The 16,049-nt window shown below is 41.2% G+C and overlaps 3 protein-coding genes across 3 annotated transcripts; 1 reads left to right on the forward strand and 2 right to left on the reverse strand.

Moving 5' to 3' along the window:
- Positions 1–126: 126 nt before the first annotated feature.
- On the forward strand, positions 127–2,129 carry EAE97_009436 (uncharacterized protein; the record flags this gene model as incomplete). Its single annotated transcript, XM_038879951.1, has 2 exons — positions 127–185; positions 233–2,129. 2 exons carry the CDS (start codon positions 127–129, stop codon positions 2,127–2,129), a joined length of 1,956 nt encoding a protein of 651 aa, XP_038729062.1.
- A 5,510-nt stretch (positions 2,130–7,639) lies between these two features.
- On the reverse strand, positions 7,640–8,821 carry EAE97_009437 (uncharacterized protein; the record flags this gene model as incomplete). Its single annotated transcript, XM_038879952.1, has 1 exon — positions 7,640–8,821. The coding sequence occupies one exon, from the start codon at positions 8,819–8,821 to the stop codon at positions 7,640–7,642; it is 1,182 nt and encodes a 393-aa protein (XP_038729063.1).
- A 4,414-nt stretch (positions 8,822–13,235) lies between these two features.
- On the reverse strand, positions 13,236–14,670 carry EAE97_009438 (uncharacterized protein; the record flags this gene model as incomplete). Its single annotated transcript, XM_038879953.1, has 5 exons — positions 13,236–13,382; positions 13,449–13,671; positions 13,721–13,971; positions 14,034–14,150; positions 14,395–14,670. 5 exons carry the CDS (start codon positions 14,668–14,670, stop codon positions 13,236–13,238), a joined length of 1,014 nt encoding a protein of 337 aa, XP_038729064.1.
- Positions 14,671–16,049: the final 1,379 nt, after the last annotated feature.

Consider the following 16,049-nt stretch of genomic DNA (forward strand, 5'->3'; position numbering starts at 1 on the left):
TCAAAACTTCAAGCAAAATTCTAACAAAATCTTTTACAATCTATCGCTGGCAACAAACACATTCTGATCAGTCACTCATAATATCTAATTAATTTTCAACAAGTCTCAGCCATTCATCTCCGAGCCATGGCGCCCGGGTTCCCCCATCCAAGAGTTTCAAAGAATTCGCAAAATACGCAATTGAGGTAGCTTCAAATCAATCTACAGAAAATATCATTTCTAACATCAATAGTTACGAACTACCGCATCGAATTCATACCACTAAGATCTACCCGTTACCTTCACCAAATGGATCAACGATAATTTTACAAGGCAACGAAGATGGAGTGAGAATAATCTGGAAAGGTGGTAGGCCTTTCAAATTACAAAGAGAGATAAGCCCAAAGACTACACAAACCAATGGTGCGACCAAAGTCATTTCTCTCGACTCAGATGAAGATGAACCTTCAAAACCACCTTTCGAAGATAAACCAGAATTTGAAGACGAGGAAGAGGAAATCGATCCAAGGAGGCCATACCCGAGCATTTTGCAGACTCTAGATTTACAATTTGGAACCGATGTTCTTCACATTAGCCTTTTGCCAAGCTCCACACTGAAAGCGGATGGCATTCCCTGGCGCGGAATTGATCCATTGAAACAAAAAATTGTTTTCACTGCAGCTTGCGGTGATAATACTGTTCGGCTAATCACATTACCTCTCACACCGCCGTCTCCTCTTAGCAAGGACCGTGATGAATTTCGACTTACCCCCGCGATAGCGAATGTCGGAAATGGAAAATGGGGAGAGACTATGATTATCTTGACTGGTCACCAGAAGACTTCTGATGGAACATCTATGACGGTTGATTTTGAAGGAAAACAGGCTTCCACGAAAGACGATTCAAGCACTGCATTAGGAACTCAAATTATAGTAGCTTCGCATTCAAGAGAAATCACTGGATTGTTACAGCTATGGCGCATACCACTGCCAATACCTCCTTCATCAACCATGGTGCCACCCTTCCAATCGGTTTACATGTCATCTCCAGCAGTCAGCATTTCGTTCAATCCATCATTCTTAGAACAGCACTCAAATCATTTGCTTGTCGCCGATAATCTAGGCACTTGCCGAATTTACAATTACAAGCTTCTGGTTAATTCTTCGGAAGATCCTGAGAGCGCGATCGCCGAGCAAGGATCTTGGCTCATTTCCTTGTACCCCGGGTTCAAGAGCAACAAAGCCGATTCCCAGGCATCGCACAAGAATACTTACTCTGGGTTTGGTCGAAAATCGATTGTAGATGCAAAATGGGTATATGGTGGCAAAGCAGTTCTCGTACTACTGAGTGACGGAGAATGGGGTGTGTGGGATATGAATGGTGTAGGACCAGGAGCGAAAAGAGGTGTCCTTGGTCAACAATCGATAAAAGGAGGTTCACGATCAGAGTTCTCCCTTACAGGCTATGTCGAAGGTGCAGCCAAATCTAACTCAAAAACAACTGGCCCTCCACAAATCTCTCAATCAAAATTCGCTCCCATGACTCCTGGAACGCGTAAAACAACCGATCTATTCAGCAATAAGATTCAGCCCACTGGTCCAGTCCGCGGAAAAATATCAGTACTTGAGATACCATCCGTGGCATCTCATTTAGCATTTGAAGAATCTATTCTGTTCTGGTTAGGTGATTCCTACACCCTTATTCCCTCTCTCTCAAAATACTGGTCAGCCAATCCTCGCAAAGGTCAATCTTCAACAAATATTTTCAACACATCTCCTGGTTCCCGTCCCATTAAGTTGGAAAATGTGGACTTATTGGGCGAACGTTGTATTGGTATCGAACAAGCTCCCAAGTCCTCAATTTCACCACATACCAGGTCCGAGATACCATCCGATATTTTCATAATTGGTGAACATAGGTTTATCATTTTCATTGGAGGCAAATCTGTAGCGCCGAAACCAAATCAAAACGCATACGCATTACAATTGGTGCAAAGAGAAGATGAAGATGAGGAGATGACGGATGATAAAATGATAGCGGTAGGAAGTGGTGAATTGGATGTTAATGATATCGATAGAGCATTGGCGAGGATGGAAAATAAGGAAAGATCGGGTGGAGGTTTAATGTTTGGTGGGAAGGGAAAATGGTAGTATATGGATGAAAGAGGGACGGATAGGACAAGATATGAGAGACGATGAAGAGAAAGATAGATACCCCGTGATGTCTGATTGGAAATATAGTCGTATTTCCAGTCTCCCCTTTTCTTTCCCTTTTTTGTTTTTTCTTTGTCTTCTCATTCACTTTTTCTGCCATTTGATTCTCGCCCGCGCCTAGTGATGAAATATTCTGCACTTTGATATGATGTCACCTCTCACACATTCCTCACACATCTCATTCCTCATCAATTCCAACGTGCCAAAATCCCACCCATTTCATGCATCCCCGACACCCCCTCCGCAAGGCAAGGTGGAGTACAAGGCGAGACCATTCCTTGAAACTCTGTAATCCATGCGGTATATCAAAGCACCCCTCGAAAAAATAAGTCTCTTTGTCCTCTGGATACAGAAAGAGAGCAATCATCTGCTGGAACCTACTTTGCTTAAAAGTGTGGAGGCAGATGGTTGTAGGGCGGATTCTTCTACTCCTGCTTGTTCTTGCGCTGCTTGCTTGGTTTCTGGGTTTCTTGGAAACTGGCGGGCTGCCTGGCTGCGCGTCTGCTTGTATGCTTGCGTACTTGCATGTATGTGTGGGTGGGCAAGTAGGTGATATGGAATCTGGACATTTTTTCTATAGGTTTTTGGGAGAAGGAGGGGTAGAGAAAGGGAGGGGAGAGGAAGGAATAGTATGGAAGAATAGTTGGGGATCATTGGGTATGCATCTATAAGAATATATTCCATAAGCTGTGTATAAGAAGTGTCGTCTGTTACTTGTTGGACTCGCTTGTGAAAAGGTTCTGAATCATGTGAATGTCGTGAATATGTTCTTGAGCTGGTAGTAGGTTGGTATTTGAATGGTTATGTTTTGTCTATTTCGTTTACTTTGTATTTTGTGAGTTTTGTATACATAATTGTGTACGCGGGTACTTGAGTATTTTTACAATATAACAGTAAATCTAGAACTTGAGGCTTGGAGTGGTGCAAGGCATTGGTTGGTCTTTGGAATTTGTATGGTTTAATGGGGTTTAGGGGAGGAGGTTGGGGAGAGTTGAGGAGAGTTGGGGAGAGTTGGGGAGAGTTGGGGCAACTTGGGGTGGGGAGTGGGGTTGATGTGAGAGAGGAGAGGAAGGGATTTGGATTGTGGGGGTTTGGGATTGGGTGGTGGGGATAGTGGAGAGGGGGTGGTGGAGAGGGGGTGGTGGAGAGGGGGTGGTGGAGAGGGGGTAATGGGTAATGGGTGTGAGAAGATGGGATGGGAATGGGAATTTGGTATGAGATGGACATGGTACAAGATTGGTAGTGTAGATAGATGGGCAGAGTAGAGACTGGAGACTGGAAGACTCGGAGAGGGGAAAGTGATGGTTGGAAATCGGTTTGGTTGATGATGTGGATAGTGTGAATAGTTGTTTTGTTGTTTCGTTCCTGGCCTTTAATTTCTATGATTAAAAACGGGGAAGCAAAAGAAAAGAAAAGGAAAAAGAGAAGTGGAGTGGAGTGGAAGTGAGAAGTATTTCAGTAAGGGAAGAAGGGAGAAGATTGGAAGTGAATATTTTGGAAGCGGGGGTTTCGAGGGGGAAGTGCATTTGGATGATTGTTTATGTTTTTTCTTTCAAAAGAAATCTTTGCTAGACGTATGGATTTGTTGATGTTGAGGGCTTGATTTGATTTTGTGATCGATGGATATTCTTTTTCTTTCCTTTTTTTTTGCTAAAGAGGGGATGAACGAGAGGGAGTATCGGGTATCGGGGTTGTACGAATTTCGAGTACTTGTATGAGATTTAATTATCTACGAAACGTAAAAGTGTTCGAAAATCAAATCTCTTTTCTTTGATCCTTAGTCTAGGGACAAAGAGAAACATATGTTCTAGAAGATTAGATTCTCTCTACTATGAAAAGAGATGAATCTGGATCAGACGAGAAAGAATTTTCAGGAAACGTGCGATAGGACGATAGAGGAGAGCGAAGGGAAAATGTTAAACATACTGACCACGTACTAGAAATTTGGAAGAGCTGTAATTCTGGGCAGATTCATTTGGAGATTCAGATTATGGGGACCGATGCATTGTGTAACTACTTGTCGGAGTTAGAGGTGACCGATTATCATGTTCGAGACATCTAATCCGGTATGTACGTTGGAAAAAATCATCGAGGTATTGGATAAAGAGCTTGATTATTCGTATTGATTTATATGAGTTATCATCTATGAATTAAAGACTGGACAGTGAATTATATGGGTTTCTGTTGGTATCAACTTAGTTGATAAGTGTAAGTACTTAATTCTATTGTGGTTGTATGGTTCTTGATCATCATTATCTATGGGAAGCTAGTACTTGACATAGGGAAGCGCTAGCGCGACGCTAGCTAATACAGTGCCCTCTTTGATCACATGATCGACGTCCCGACAGTTTCTCGTCGATAGAAGAAAACGTCTCTGAGCACACCTGGGCAGTGATTGTGACTCAGTCTACCTAACCTCTACTGCACTGACTATGTACACATCTGTGACATCACGTCAACACAACGGACTTCCACTTTTAACTTTTATTAACTGGAACTTTTTCCGCGGAGCGCGGTAATTCTTGAGCAGACTGCTGTATACAAGAATCCATGTATTTGACAGTGCGAAACCTACTTTTGCGGTATCTAAAGCCTGAAAATTTGAATAAGCTACCTACATATTCTTCGATCATCAGTAATTGAAATCTATTCGGAAGAGACCTTGAAGTCGAGGTTAGTATCATGTTTTGGAAGTGGAAGGCTCGCGAGAATTGAACGGAAAATCTCATACGGATAGACAAGTGTAGAATATCTGTATTCAAGTTCGTTGGCATAGGAGTTGATTTTGGGGTGCGAGGATTCTAGAACTTCAAAGGGGGATTTGAGTGCTGGAGCGCGTTCTTGGGAGGCTCATGTTCTATTCGTTTTTTTTGGTGCTTAGATTTGCGGTTATCTCTCAATGTTGGGGGTTTGTGAAGAGCGAGGAGAATGGTTGTTTTTTGGGGGGGGGAGTTCGGGATCCTAATTTTGATGTTTGACGTAGATTTGTGGGGGGGAGGGGGTGGTGTGAGATCTGTAATATTGAGCAGACAGATCGTGCGGATAGGCATGAGGACTATGGTAGTTTCCACGGTGTTAAGGGCAAGTATTTGGTGTGTTTCATGGGAATGGTGATGTGTTGTTCTTCAAAATAAAGGTGTTGTATCCGCTGGCAGTTGCATGTCATGGTGTTCTTTGCTTACTAGTTAAATTCAGTAAGGTACGATGATAGAGTTGTGGAAAGAGAATTTGGAATGCTTGATTCTGTTCATGTGGTTATTTATTTACCTTGTGTGCTTAGATGCGATAGTATCAATGATCACCGTGTCACCAAGTCACTAAGTCATCAAAACACTCAAAAGTTGGTGGAATAGTAAATTCCCTAAAGTATGTTCGCAAAGAAATCCTCCCGACATGTCCCAGTGTCAAATTTCGTTATTTTAGAACACCCGCATAGTTGTTTAGTTCCAAAACCTCAATATTAATCATCCATCCAGCCCTGAAAACACGAGTATGAAGGAAATAAGGAAAATGTGAAGGTAGAGAAATGAAAGACGATTACTAAAAAGGCCCCTAGTGGGTAAGAAGATAAGCGGAGATGAGTAGAATGTGCTATTTTGCACTAAAATATCATGGTAAACGTCTCAGGAAACCGGAAATCGTGGTCTTTGTTGTCGCATTGAGAATGAAACACCCGGTGCAAAACATCCGAAGGAGATTGGAATCGATATCTCTGTTGTGTGTGACAAGGAGGAGAAATAGCGCGCAACAACAGATCATTCTCTGGATCGAAACTGTCAATGCAATGCATACCATCGTAAGAAATTGAAATCGTATCCGTGAAGAGCTGGATCGAAGTAAAGTATTGGTGATATGATAGGACGCTAGATCGAAAATGACAGGTATCAGATCAATGTATGAATCTCTCATGCACATTGCCGAAGTAAGATGAGTGTTAATGGATGATAGGTCAAGGATTGAAGGTGTCGAAGTACCAGTCCCCAGTGAACATTAGTAACATGTTGTCCAGAGATGGAGAGGTATGTGGTGGAAAAAGACCAATCACAGGCACACAACAAAGCAGTTCCATCCAGTGACAGCAAGTTGAGGATGTATCTTGTGCCAGAGTGCATAGAACAACCATGAACGCCATCCAACGACGAGGAATTGGACATGAAATGCGTGTTGAAGTCGAGTGAGTGACACAGATGGACCATCTTGAGACGGAGAGATGTATGGTGTAAAGAGTTTCATACCAGAAGGATCATTGGCGAATTACCATCAAGCAAAAAGGTGATGAATGTCAGCAAGATTTCAGCCAGCAATGAACATCGATGTCATGTTATCTGGAGAAGGAGAAATTCATCATAAATAAAGTTCATCCACGATTCAACAAGTGCATGATATCCAGACCAAAGATGATGAAAGAACTCTCTGATAGTATGAAGATGAAAGCTGCATTGATGAGGTTTCAGCCAAAGGTAACACGATGGTCATCAATTAAAACCAGTCTCCATACGATGAAGGTATCACACTCACCCCAAAGACAACGATACCCGTCGCTGAGAACATTAAAACCAAAGCACCATTAGTGACATCCACCCCAAAGTATGCTGAATGATGATGCATTGTAGCCAAATCCCAATGCAATGAACCACCAATTGTCAGCAAATGAAATTAAGATAGCAGCTGATGAATTGTGAACACCAAAACAGCATCGAAGAGATACAAACCGAAAAATTCTAGATGGTGATGCGTGATGTATGAGTAGCACCAAGGAACTTGAGGAATTTTGGTCAGAAAGATCAAGATAGTAGACCATGATCTACCCAAATAAAGTTGATGCATGAAGAGTGTTGACCAATGCATACACGATGAGGTGTGGCTGATGTCGCAGGTGCGTTTGATGTTTGATGGATAAGGTAGGATGAATGAAGGGGCAGGGTAGGCGATGATTGGCGATGATTGATGAAGGGGGTTGACCATGAATGAAGGGGTTGATGAAGGATGAAGAGCTATGTCAATGGAGTAGAACATCCATGTATTAGAAAGCCCAAAAGAGTAGAATTTTCCGAACTAATCGTGAGAAAGCGGTATGCAAGAAGCAATACCATCAGATAGAAGCCATAAAATGACATTTAGGAGTAAAAACCGTGAAGTAAAGTCGAATGATGAGTATGCAATCAGCAAAATCATATCATCGAAATCGAGAAGTGAAAGCCAGTAGGTAAAACCAGTAGTAAAAGCCAGAGTAGTGCATCATCCGTGAAGTAGAGTAGTAGAAAGGCATGCTTAATGTCGTAAAATAAGCCAAAAATCTGAAACATAGCTGAAAACTATCCATGAAGAAGCTTCAAAGCTTCCTTCCCATGATGACAGGAAAGATGCTCTAAGTAAACATCCGGACATCATACCCTGAGAAATCAAGAATCAAGGCCTAAAAACGACCCAATACCTTCTAAAACAGTCTAATAACCACGACGAACGAAGACAGTGACCTTCCAGAGCATTCCATGAACAGGACACTCGAGAATCTTGTACGAGCGGCGCTTGTGCCATAAGCCCTCGGGACTCTCTTGATGCTGGATAAATCCCCAGCGCTCTCCGTTAATGATCTGCATACCCTCTCGAATGAGCTGAGCACCAATGTCTGGTGCAGAAGTCAGAGTGTTTTGACCCCTAGCCCAGAGAGGAACCTCGAGCTGAACTGGCCAGTAGTACCAGATAAGTTCCATGTTGTCCCTAGGCTTAGGGACATTGGTGGAGGGAGAGATAGCAGTGTTCTGGTAAGGATTCATGTACGGTGAGCGCTGGTAGGGAGTGAAACCTTGAGGATTTGACATTCCATACTGAAAAGGCTGTTGCGGAGGGTCAACACGGAAGCGTTCAAGGCGAAACTTGACATTCAGCTGAAAGTTGGGTCGAAGAAAGCGCGGAAGAGGGATGGCAGTGGTTGGATCGATGCTATAAGAGGATCCAGCATGTATGATGGGACCAATAATAGCTTGGGATGTATTGCTAGGTGGTCCATTTTGGTGAGGATGTTGCTGTGTAGCATTGTGTTGAGCATAACCACCACCAGCTTGGTAGTTTCCTTGCTGATTAAAGCCAGGTTGATGGTTACTACCAGCAAAAGCAGTGTAATGAGTACTGCTACCCGCAGCAGGTCCGGTTGGAGCTTGTTGCATGAGAACATGCTGTTGCTGACCACCTTGCTGCTGGACCACTTGCTGTGCAATCTGCTGGGCATTGGTACCTTGACCTTGACCTTGACCAGCATGACCTCCAATGGAGGGAATTGCTTGAGATAGTGGTATGTCACTAGCAAAGTGATTGGGATGCTGGTTGTGGTTAGGCACCTGGGTGTACGATGCTACCGTAGGATGCAGGATGTGCGCAACGAAGAAGGCCAAGCGCGTGGTATATGCATGAACGCTCGGTTGGGGTGGAGCAGCAACGCGCTGGCAGTTACCGCAGCAGAACAGAGCAGATGACACCTGCATATTGTGCTGAGGGGGAGGTGGGAGTTGTTGTTGTGGAGGTTGTGGTGGCCAGTTGTTGTTTGGATTGTACCCATGCTGGGCAGGGTTCCATGCACCACCAGTCCAGCCCTGGTTGCCTCCATAGCCTTGATTCTGATACGGATCCATTGTAAAATTGGTAGGAGGGGTTTCGAGAGAGGTTTCAAGGTAGATAGGAGGATGTACGTTGGAGAGTCGAAGGACTGGAGAGCACAATAGTTAGCAAATTCTCAATGAAATTGCCTTATCTAACCAAGAGAAACTTACTGTGGGAGAACAAATGTAGTTCAACGACGCTGAATCTGAAATTCAAGGTCTAGAGAGTAAAATAGTTAGTAAAAAGACAAAGGAAGTACGTGTAATTGGCTAGAAGATACTTACTGTGAAAACCTCGTGCGATATGAGCAACTAGACGTCGATTCCGAGATCGAGAATGCCGTAGAAAGAAGAACTTCTAGTAACGAGGATGGTTGGAAGAACGGGACTCCTTGAAGAAACACAAGGGTAGACAAAGAAAGATACGTTCTAGTTGAAGTATCTTGTAGTAAGAGGGGTCTTGAAAGGGAAAAGAAGGGTATGGTTGAAGGAAGAGGAATAGTATGTAGGAAAGAAGAAACAGGAACAGGTTTACAGATCAATGGGGGAAGCTTAAATAGAAGTCTTGATTGGAAATCTCAGCAAGCTAGACCATTAACCCCGCCTCAAATCTACTATACGGAACCTTCCTTGCCGTTGATTCAATTGTTGAGGTCAAAGAAACAGTTGATTCATGTCTAAACTAGTAAATGACCATTATTACGGCAGCGATGTATACAGGGGTGTATCTTATGCCGCCAAAATCCATTTCCAGGGCCTAAATGAGCTTCAAAACGCCGCTAAACCTTTAAACGACTTATTTTTCTAAGGCTGAGCCGCCTCAATATCGCCTAGTGGCCTGCACTAAAGCTTGATTTGACTTCCAAGTGATCAATGAAATCATTCACCTTATGCGATAAAGTAGGTTGTTTGATGACCCCATCCAAAACTGCTCTCCTGCCACGATTTTATTCAACAAAATTCTCTCTGCTGCTCTTCAAGATCACTAGAAGCGACGAGACGTATTTAGATCACTCAATGGCCTGTTTTGTGGCTAGAAATGCCTGGAATGACCAATAATACTGCGCAAAAGTATGTTCAAATGATGAAATAAATCATTCACTTTTTGTCATGAACCGGATTCAATCTAATTCTACCTAGCATGTACACTCTTGCTTCAATTCTGTTGAAGGTGACTTTCCCCATCATTCAAATCATGCACTGAGGTCAAAACAAGCTTCAACACGCGTCTAAATCATTCAATGGCCAATAATAAAGCTTAGATATCGTATGATACGATGTTGTTCGCTGCTTAAGCCGAGTCCCGAGGCTAAAGTCGACGCTAACTCTTCTCTAAATCACGCAAACTCCCGTCACGCGGCTGAGAACTCTTTGAGTAGCTCATTTACAAATGGAAACCTTGATAGCTGATGGTATTGCTTGGACTGCGCCTCCAAGTACTCAATGACTGAAGATGCGGCTTATTTCCACGTTCGAATCGCTCAGAAATTCATATTTTAACTCGATTAGATTATAGAGCCATCTAATTACGATTATTATTACGTATTATTTTCATGATTGCAGTAGTTGATAGAGCTGAAAAGAATGAGTAAAGCCAATTAATACCTTAAAGATGTTCTTTACAAATCAATCATTATTATTAGCATGTAGATATATCCTTGAATCACTTAATAACATATATTATATCTTGAATACCCTCTAGACTACTAAGTCTAATCTAATAGAACTTCAATTGAGTTTTAAAAGAGTAATATCGTTACCTATTTAATGATGTTTATCTCGCTTTAAGCTAAGTAATACAAAACTATCTAGAAAGCTCCAGTACTTTAGAGCTTTTTTTTAGCTATACATAACTAATTAAAAGTATTATTATTTCTAAGTTTAGTTTCGATCTATATTCTACTTTCTCTAGATTCATATAGAGATTCTACATTTAATAGAATAAAAGAATAATTAAATTCAAATGTTTCCTAATTCTATTACTAGAACCCCTTCATCTTACTTCGTTATTTCTCGTGTAATGTTATTTCAAGTAATGAATTCACTATCTATATCTATACAACCAGAGTTTCATTTATGAAAAATATGATATATCAATAAATGTAATAAATTAAACTTTATGTTCCTTAAAAGTCATTTAAAGACTATTATACTCTCTAGATTCCATGTGGATTCTAGCTAATATTAATCTTTTCTAATTTTCTCTATGAGAAAATCAAAGATAAATATATCTATAGAATCTATTTTAGAATGAATAGATTCTTTTATGAAATCTAACGGGCATAAGAGTAATTAAATAGTCTGTATAGATTATGAGAGTAATTTACTCTAAGAAATAAGATAAACTCTAATCTCTCTTAGATATACTCGAAGTAGAGAACTTTATACAGTTTGAAAGGAATTTTCTCTACTATATTCATAAAGAACTATTTATCCCTTTAAAAAGGAGATACTAAGAGAAAAAAAGAGTAACTTCAAGTTTTTATTAAGTTTAGTCTCTGTAAGTATAAAACGAGCTATCTTTAAAAGTAAATATCTTTATATAGTATCTATTTCTCTGTATTCAATTACAAAGTATTTTGAAAGTCTTTTCTAACTCATTTCCCATGTCTTCTAACTATTTCAAGTATTTCCAAGTTCTTGAAATCAATATTTCCAGAATTATATTGAAGTAAAGCAGAACATACTCTTTAAGTTAGATTTTCTAAATCCTTACTCGAGTATAATTACGTCTTTAGATTCAAGTCTGAGGAATAATTATTTTAATCATCTAAATCTGTATTCGAGAATCTAGATAATCTATCTGATAATTTTCCATTTCATAGAGAAAAACTTTTTTTTCGAAATGCTGATTCTCGGTGTTTACGTCTCCCCTGAAATATCTTCACGGGATGATCTGCTTCTGCGGTATCTTGACTTCTTGATATACCCTCATCGAAAGATAAATATACTCTACATAGCCTTGGGATCCATATTTGATAATTAAGACTAATAAAATTGATATCCTGAAAGGGTAATTACAGATTCTAGCGCCATCTTCAACTCTAATATTCAACAGCACAAGCGCAACACATGGCCTAAATTTCAAATTCAAGTTTCCAATTCCACCCACGCCGCTTCAACCTCAAATTCTCTTCAAGCGCAAGAAGTTTTCTCTCACAGCCTCAGATGACCTTTTGCTTATCTTTCATCCATCAACTATTCACCACTCGGCCTTCGGCCTTTCCCCTAACCCCATGTCAGAGTTTTCTTCAAAGAAAAATTTCCTTTGGGTGAATCACCCGGGCAACTTTTAAGAAATATTTCAATGCCACAGCCTTCATGCAACAAGACATGAGATGATATTCTCAGTTCCAATGGATTTATTGTTGAAGAAAAGGATTCGGGAACTTTCCATGGAGGGGTAAAGGGTCAACCTCGGATAGCCTCGCATGGCCTCGGGTGGGGTGAGGAGAGTTGTATCATAGAAAAACCAGATATATTAGGTTGTGAACTTGGGGAAGGTCGGAAATGAGGGATGAGGGGTTCGGGTTTGTGAATTTGAGTCTTGGTTTGTGAGAGTGAATAATAATTGTGGATGGATGAAGTCGTGAAAGAGGATAGAGGTAGTATCAAGAAATGAAACATTCGTGATAGAGGGATGATCAAGATGAAGAGAAAACCTTTGTAGGAATATGGTAAAGGGAATCAATCGGGTTTGAACATCTAGGCTAGTATTTGGATTTCGCTGGTGTGAAGTTGAATGAACTTCTGCTTTCTATTAGTGTCTTGAGGTGCATAATCTGACTTGCCTACGATTTCACGGGGATAAGTAAACAATGCTTGGTTTAGTCCAATTGAGGTACTAAATGAGATTTCTGATATATGCTCAGTGAAATTAAATCAAGAAAGCAAATTAAGAATTCACGTAGATCTCGACAATCAACTGCAACCGTGTTGTGACATTCATAATTACAAGTGTTTAAACCATCTTTCTACAACCCGCGCTATTAGATGCCAAATACAACATTTAACCCATCAAAAGCCTTACATTGATCCGCGGAGTCAGCCATATGATCGGGAATATAATACTCTGCTTCGAGGCTTCCTTGCCTGTTTCCAAAATGTGATTCCACACCAGCCTTTCAGGTAATCGCCAAAATCAAATTCTATATTACTAAGGCCGATTTTGAAATAAAGCTCGGTGTTGGGGAAACTAGTTTGATAAAGAGAAAAAGGGGAAATATGTTCTAATGCAAGAATAGCAAGTCGGCACAACTCAACACTCTCCAGGATATACTGGCATGGAAATCCCTCAGTCGTAGTAGCATTTCCAACACCATCTTAGGTTTACTTGAGCGGATATGGGCAGATAGTACGCTTTGTAGTCTTGTTTGAAGGAAAGGTGGCGTTCATGGTATCCGGAAAACTACCGTTCTCAATCCAAGCACGCACAATATAGAAGGTATCAGCTGTGGAAGTACCAGGTCCGCCAAAGCCGTGAGCGATACCTGGAGCCCATTAACGCTCTATAGAAATCGTGTAGGTTTGGGTCGAGCGCGGTAACGGAATCGTGATAGCTCGTGGTTGAGTTAGGAGGGGTAATATCATCAGCCTGTATTATTGTTAGTTGCTTTTTGGTGATTGATTTGGAGAATTTAACGTAAAATGATTAACTGACCAGTCCATGGTAAGTGGGAAGTTTTCTCCCACGGGCAAGAAATCGTGAAAGGTCTGGGTCGTTGGTGTTTATGATAGAAGACCACTCATTGATGGAAGAATGATAAAGCTGAACAGATTCCTGGCGTGTTATACTTGAGGTATCGGTGTTGTCGTCTATGCGAACAAACTTCGCTATCCACGGAAGTAGAAGAGATAGTGGATCTGCCGTACGAGTTCCGTTGCTTGAACATGCGGTAAGAGTAAGTAATCCCCCCGCAGAAGTGTCGTCACTTGATGCCTAGTTTTTGACCAAAATAAAGAGAACTATTGTCCGACTTTCTAGGACCATCCCACCTAGTCTGAGTAAGATAAGCAGCTCCAGAAGATACCGTAAAGTTTTCACCGATTTCAGTGCAGTTTATGGTGGTGCCAACTAGAGTAGTAGGATCAAAACCACAGAAATCAGGATCTGCGACGATTTCATCAGCAAGGCCGTCGTTAGCATCACAAGCTGTAATAGCTGCTACGGTAATTGCTTGCATCTTGCACATGTGTGAGTAGATTTCATAGTATTCAATATGACATGAGCCCATAAGTCGCCTACAAATATACCACTCCGATTAATGGCCGGTGCAGAAGCTGCGATTTCGTCAAAAGCCTCAGGAAACCTTTGAGCAAGCATCATACCTTGACGGCCGCTTTGATAGCAGCCGTTCCAATACTAGTAGACTAGTGGTGTACCAAAGTAGCTGTTAGTGATGTCTTTCCCAATAATTGCAAGGACGTTAGGAGATTTTGAGGCAAGGTTTTGCAGGAGATTACGATTTGGGATTCCCGGACTCGAAAGGCTCTAAGTCGCGCTATTACTAGTTCCCAAACCAGAATCGATAGACAAAGATACGTAGCCCTAACCTATCTCTGCTGCTATGCCAGCCAAAGCTACGTAGTTGAGGCCAGCCTTCCACCTCCAATGGCTTGCATCCGACAGTTCCATTCTGTAGATGGCAAGTAGACTTGTACATTGACTGTATCATTAAGACCGGGATGAGTATAACTATATAGAAGTTGCAAAAGCTAGCTGCTTGAATTTCGACAGCTCCATCATTCATGTATAGACCCATCAAGATGACGAGAGTGTAATTAGTGACTTGGTCAGTCTTGAAAGGGAGGATCATGACTCCGAAGAGATCTGGCGCAGGAAGCGATGAACATGCTGGTGCGGCGAAAGGATTGAATGACATGTTAGACAAAGCGAGATTCTTGTTGCATTCCATGAATGAAAGGCAGTGGATGTAGATATTTCCGGAAAAGATCGAGCAAGAGAACAGTTAAATAGATTTTAGAACATACTATTATCATGTAGATTCTAGTCGTGGCGCATGAAAACGCATACAAGGGCATAATAATCGACAAATTATATTCCTTGATCTGAGAAAATATTTTAGTAAAAGTCAGACCACTATCAGATACAAGTATTCGCCAAAACCTAGGAGTCACAAATTAGCGGGTCGACATCGGGTCGAATATTACTGAATACGCGTATTTCAACTACCGATGTCGTACTGCCACACCTTTTAACATTGAGATTCTCTGACTTCTACAGTCGTTGGAAAACTTATGAGGGGTAGGAAGCAATTTAAATTTAATTAGAAGCGTGGAAGTCTTTGTAAGTAGTATTGTGAGAAGCTATCTAAATCGTGCGAATGTGAACTCGTTTTGATGACCAAGGTGGCTAGCTAATTTTGGGCGCCTTCTGGTGTATATATATGTAGGATTGAAGGTTTTAAGTTCATTCTGCCTACCTCCCTTAATCATTTCATCCTTGCAATTTTCTCGTTTGTATTATTTGAATACGTAAACTTATCATATTTCGTGGGAATACATTTGTAGTATATAGAAATTTCGGAAAAGGGCTTGATGGTAAGTTTCTATGTATCCCACAAGAAGGCTCGGGGGAAAGTCATGAGTATGTACGAGGACTTGGAATTATATTCGAAAACTTCTGAGCGCTTGTAATAACAATGTGTTTATATAATGATTGAATAAGCAAGTAACGTGAAATGCATCAAAATGTGTCCCCACTTATAGCCTTTGAACAAATCATATCACGACGCTAATTGAACACTTATGGTAAATCTACGTGGCGGAAGTACCAAAGAAATCACATAACATAATTTATCAACGACTGAGCTATATTATCGAGTGAGCCACTTTCTTTCCAATTCACACACTCTGTATAAAACTAACCATGACAGTTAGGGAACAAATTTCATACCTAACCAAGAGTTTCAAGAAGCGGTATTGCAATTTGCAAGCCAGATTCCCATACCCACGAGTCACGAACTCGCTTACCTATGATCCGATGTAGACTTACCAGCAATTAGCATCGACGCTTCTAGGAAGCGCCAACAAGACTTCGCACAAGCTACCATTACTCACGTCACAAATTCAGATTGAATTTGCTCTCGTGTGTAAAATTCACAAGCCCAGTGTAGGTCAATTTGTAATCTTACATTCCGAGTCACTCGGAGCCACCTCACCAAGACTACATGGAGATGCGTTGCTAGATCATCACACAAAAAGAGCATATCGACTCTACAAGGAGTAATCCCCTTCCAAA

This window comes from Botrytis byssoidea (genome assembly GCF_014898295.1).
Source record: "Botrytis byssoidea strain MUCL 94 chromosome Unknown BBYS_022, whole genome shotgun sequence".
Lineage (NCBI taxonomy): Eukaryota > Fungi > Ascomycota > Leotiomycetes > Helotiales > Sclerotiniaceae > Botrytis > Botrytis byssoidea.